Source organism: Cynoglossus semilaevis, chromosome 9 (genome assembly GCF_000523025.1).
Source record: "Cynoglossus semilaevis isolate Cse_v1.0 chromosome 9, Cse_v1.0, whole genome shotgun sequence".
Classification (NCBI taxonomy): domain Eukaryota; kingdom Metazoa; phylum Chordata; class Actinopteri; order Pleuronectiformes; family Cynoglossidae; genus Cynoglossus; species Cynoglossus semilaevis.
Genome location: NC_024315.1, coordinates 797316 through 801647, shown reverse-complemented (window position 1 = coordinate 801647; position 4332 = coordinate 797316). Strand labels below are relative to the sequence as shown.

Here is a 4332-nt window from a genome sequence, read left to right as displayed (position 1 = left end):
TGGTGCACACGAACTGTAGAAAAGAAAGGTGAGAGTCAATGGTTGACTGGCGTTGGTCTGGTCAACTGACCTGGTTGAACTTGCCCCCCCCCCCCAACCCAACTGACTACTGGGATTGGCTCCAGCTCCCATGTGACCCTGACAATCACTCAAAACACTTCACAGATTTCACTACCGCCCTACTGACGTTAGTGCCCGAGTCTGGAATCAAACCCGCAACCCTTCTGATGCAGCACCGCAGCACGTCTGCCACCTACTGCTGGTTCTGAAACCATCCCAACATTTGACGACAACACGAACCTCACAGAGCCAGTCATTATCCTCCAAATGTGCTTAAAATATCACTGCAAGAGCAATGCAACATGAAGCGTGTTTCCTAACAAGACGCATCTGAACGTGTGGTACTCTGGAGTTCCTCTACGTTACAGAGGAACGAGGATATGAAATGAATTCACCTCAGAGTAACACACACGGTCCACACCGACACGACGTGGTCTTGTCAGGTTGTCAGAAATGAGGTGTAGTCGGTGGGGGTTGAAAATATAGACCTCACCTCCTCACGTCGTTAATAATTCAGGACCTGATCATTAGAGAGACACACTGATGCATCAGGTCCTCAGGGCTGTTAGGAAACTAACACGGGGTGGGGGGCGGGGGGGAGCCGGGTGAAGGTGCTGCCTGTTCTTTGACCAAAGGGGGAACAGACAGTGTACACAGAACAAACGATAAAAACCCAACAGTACCAGAACTATTTCGTGACGTTAACGTCGTTGTCGTAACGACGTCTGACCACAAACGAACCGACGAAACCTCTCGTGAACGTCCGAGAAAACACCGCCTCAGCGGTGGCGGTATCATCTGCACGTTCAATAATTTAGCAGCGGCTGTCAAAGGATGTCGGAAAAAAACTAAAATGGCCGCCGACAGCACAAAGGCTTCTCGGCCATTACCTGGATCTGTTTTTGGTCGTTGCTGTCATCGTGAAGAGAATCACAAGCATAATTTATGAGCCGAAGGAACCCAGGAAATAAGAACAATTCTCAAGGATGTCGCTCACTTCCTGTTCTACTGCATCAGGGTTTATGACTATTCCGCTCAAAATACAGCACACATTTGAATTAAGTCCATTTATTATTACATTTTTTGGTTTATTAATTAAAAATGTCTTTAGAATAAAAATATGTAAAAAAGTGGAACCACATTTTCTCCAATAAATTAGTCTGAACCAGATTGTTTTTGTTTTTTTACTGAATAAAAGAAGTACAAAAATTAGCGTAAAAAATAGCTAGCTTTGGTTGTCGTAATACAGAAATACTAATAAAATTGTTGCCTTGACTGTTTGGTCAAATCATATGTTTCCTTCTAACGACTAATGGACCCTAGAAACGTGGCCCACACGATGGAGACGTACACTTGGTGACGACGACCCCGACCGTCCCTGACCTACGGGTCAAAAACTATTCCTGCTTTGATTAGCCATGATTGTTTATTAGCCGTGAGCTGCGTGCCAGGAACAGCTGTTCATCAATAAGTTATCAGTCCAAGCTGCAACGTGGAGGGACCGTCAATAAAGTTACGGCACCGAGATGGAAAAGTCAAACCTCCGACATGTGTTGGACGTGCACCGATGTTGAACCTTCACCAGGGGCCAAGGGTCGGTGAAAAAACAAAACAAAACATTACATTAACCAGCTGAATTAAATCCACGTTGAAGTGCAGAAAAAAAGACTCAGGGGTCAGGGGTCGGTGAAAAAAAAACCCAAACATTACATTAACCAGCTGCATTAAATCCATGTTGAAGTGCAAAAAAAAAAGACCGAGGGCTTGTCACCCTGATTTTTAATTTTTTTTTTTTTTTTTTGGGTCAACACAAAGTGTGTTTTTTGGTTTTCTTGCTGGCACATTTTCCAAAAACATCTTCCATCTTCCCTGGGATCATTTTGTATTCAGTACTGGTTCCCAGTCCTGGTCCCTGAATGAGTTAATATTTGTCTTTATCCAAAACATTTTTGTTGCTTTTGCTTAAAGCGACTTTTTAGGATCAGCAGCGACAGCTAACACTAGGACTGTTTTAACTCGTCCACAGTTGTCGTAGACACACGACCGCTGTGGTCCGACTGAGCCTGTTGTCTTACCCTTTGACCCCAGACACAGGGGTGAAGCCGGGGAAGGTCTTGTGGCCAAAAGAGCTGTGGTTCTTCTTAGTGGAGAGGTCCAGGACGCCATCTTGAAACACACAGGAAATAATAAAAAAAAAGTTTTAATTTCACAGATTTCCAGTTTTTTATTGTTTTGTTTTTTTGTTTAAAACCTTTTCAGTTTCCAAACTAAATTGTGATCCTAAGGTGGAAGCACAGGTAGAAAAATGTGGAGGAATTGTTTTTGGTTCTTTTAATCCTTAAAGCGCAGTTGACCTTCTGACCCCGTTTGGGGAGGGTTTAACATTTGGATAAAGATATTAATGACAACCAAGTTTTTAATAAACTCAGTTTGACTGAGTCAGTGATAAACTGTTATGTTTTTACTGTGACCTGATGAAGCGCTGTCCACGAAACATACTTTATTACTGCTAATACTTTAATGAATAAACTTCAAATCAAATTTAATTGTAGAAATGAAAGAAAAACAAACCATTCGATTGTTGAGAATTATTATTAGAGTCCACTGTTTGTTGAAATTAAATCTTTTTGGAATGTTATTTAAACAAGTGCTTAGTAGTGATTCCAGCTTTGGACATAATCTGAGTGTGAATTTATTAAAAAGGTGTGTGTGTGTGTGTGTGAGAGAGAGAGAGAGCGAGAGAGAGAGAAATAACCCAGTGGATAAAGAGTAAATGCCTGAATCTTTTTTTGTGTAAATTAAGGAGGATTACTGTAAGCAGATTCCAAAAAGCTGGTTTTAGAGTGAGTGACCAGTCACATTGTGGTGATGAAGGTTGAAACATTTCCACGTTTCTCCAAACCCTGGGCTACATTTCACACATTTACATTTACATTCATGCATTTATCTGATGATTTTATCCAAAAAGACGAACGAGAGGAGAATCAACCATCGAGCTGCACTTTTGAATTTATCAAAGTGTGACTGGTGTTAACTAGGCTGGACTGAGGTGCAGACGGAGGAGGAGGAGGAGGAGGAGGAGGAGGGAGGTACCGTACCCTGCTGGCTGGGCTCCTTCTCAACCTGGCTCTTTTTCACCGTCAGGTCCAGCGGGCCGTCCTGGTCAGCCATCAGGAGCTTGCTGAGGACGGGGTTCTGTGCAGAGGCAGCAGCAGTTCCTCCCCCTCCTCCCCCACCGTTACTGGTGCTTGTGCCATTGCTGCTTTGGATGCAGGTGGGTGCTGAGGTGGCAGCAACGGCGACAGCGTCACCGTCGGCGGGGGCGGGGCTCAGGCCCGGCCCCGGGGGTGGAGAGGGGGAGGAGGAGGCAGACGACGGAGGGGAGCTTGGCGCAGGCAGGGGCCCGGGCGTGGAGCACGGCGCCGGGGCCAGAGGTGCCACTCTTGGTAGGCTTTGGTCCTTCATGTTGCCGTTGAGCAGGGGCAGATCGTCCTGAGTAGTTTTTGAGGTATATTCGGCAGCGAACTGGCGGATCATTCGCTGCATGATCTCACGAGCCACTAGAGGAATGTGAGGGTCTGAAAAACTTGGGAGGTCTGGAGGGGAGGAAGGAGAGAGGAGAGAGGAGAGCAGACACGTCAGGCCTGGGATTGGATCAAAAACATCAAAATAAAGAGGAGAAAAAAACTGTTTTTTTTTTCCTCTGTACGTTTTTCATTTTCATGTCATGGTTTTCGTACTGCTGTTGGAGTTCCACTCACACACGTTAAGCCTTTTCACACGCCTACATACTGTTGCTTTTGTTGTTTGCGTTAGATTGCGTCTAATCCTGTCAACGGTATTTGACTTGTGCTCTTGTTGTTGGACGTAACGTGACACAGTAATCCCCGCTCATGAAACCGTCTTAGAAATAAAACACGACAAAACACCTTCAACTGTGGGACGGAAACGTTGTGTTTCTACTGGACCTACGTTGGAGGGGAATGAAAAGTGATAACCACCTGCTCTGGCACAGAGGCATTAATACCCAGTGAGAAACACTGTGGTGATAAAGGCCCAACAGTCGACGGTGACATCACTGCTCTCATTTTACGAAGGCCCATAAAGATGTTTGGTCAAGTGAAATGGGATTTTAATTTAACTAAAAAAAACCCATGTGACCGGGATGGTGAAGAAAACAGGAAGTAGTTCAGTTTCCTGTAAACTGCTCAGTAAATGTAGGCAGACGTTGGCACGATGGGAAATGTCACCGTAAAGTCCTGACGTGACTGT

The 4332-nt window shown here is 44.9% G+C and overlaps 1 protein-coding gene across 1 annotated transcript in view; it reads right to left on the bottom strand.

Annotated features, from left to right (window-relative positions):
* The window catches only part of lcor (ligand dependent nuclear receptor corepressor), a 54431-nt gene that overhangs the window by 5180 nt on the left and 44919 nt on the right, over positions 1-4332 (bottom strand). Inside the window, exons 5-6 of the mRNA XM_008316248.3 lie at positions 3159-3656; positions 2136-2226 (exon numbers count right to left, since the gene is read on the bottom strand). Of these exons, the coding sequence (XP_008314470.1) occupies positions 2136-2226; positions 3159-3656 (589 nt within the window). The remainder of the gene's footprint in view (positions 1-2135; positions 2227-3158; positions 3657-4332) is intronic.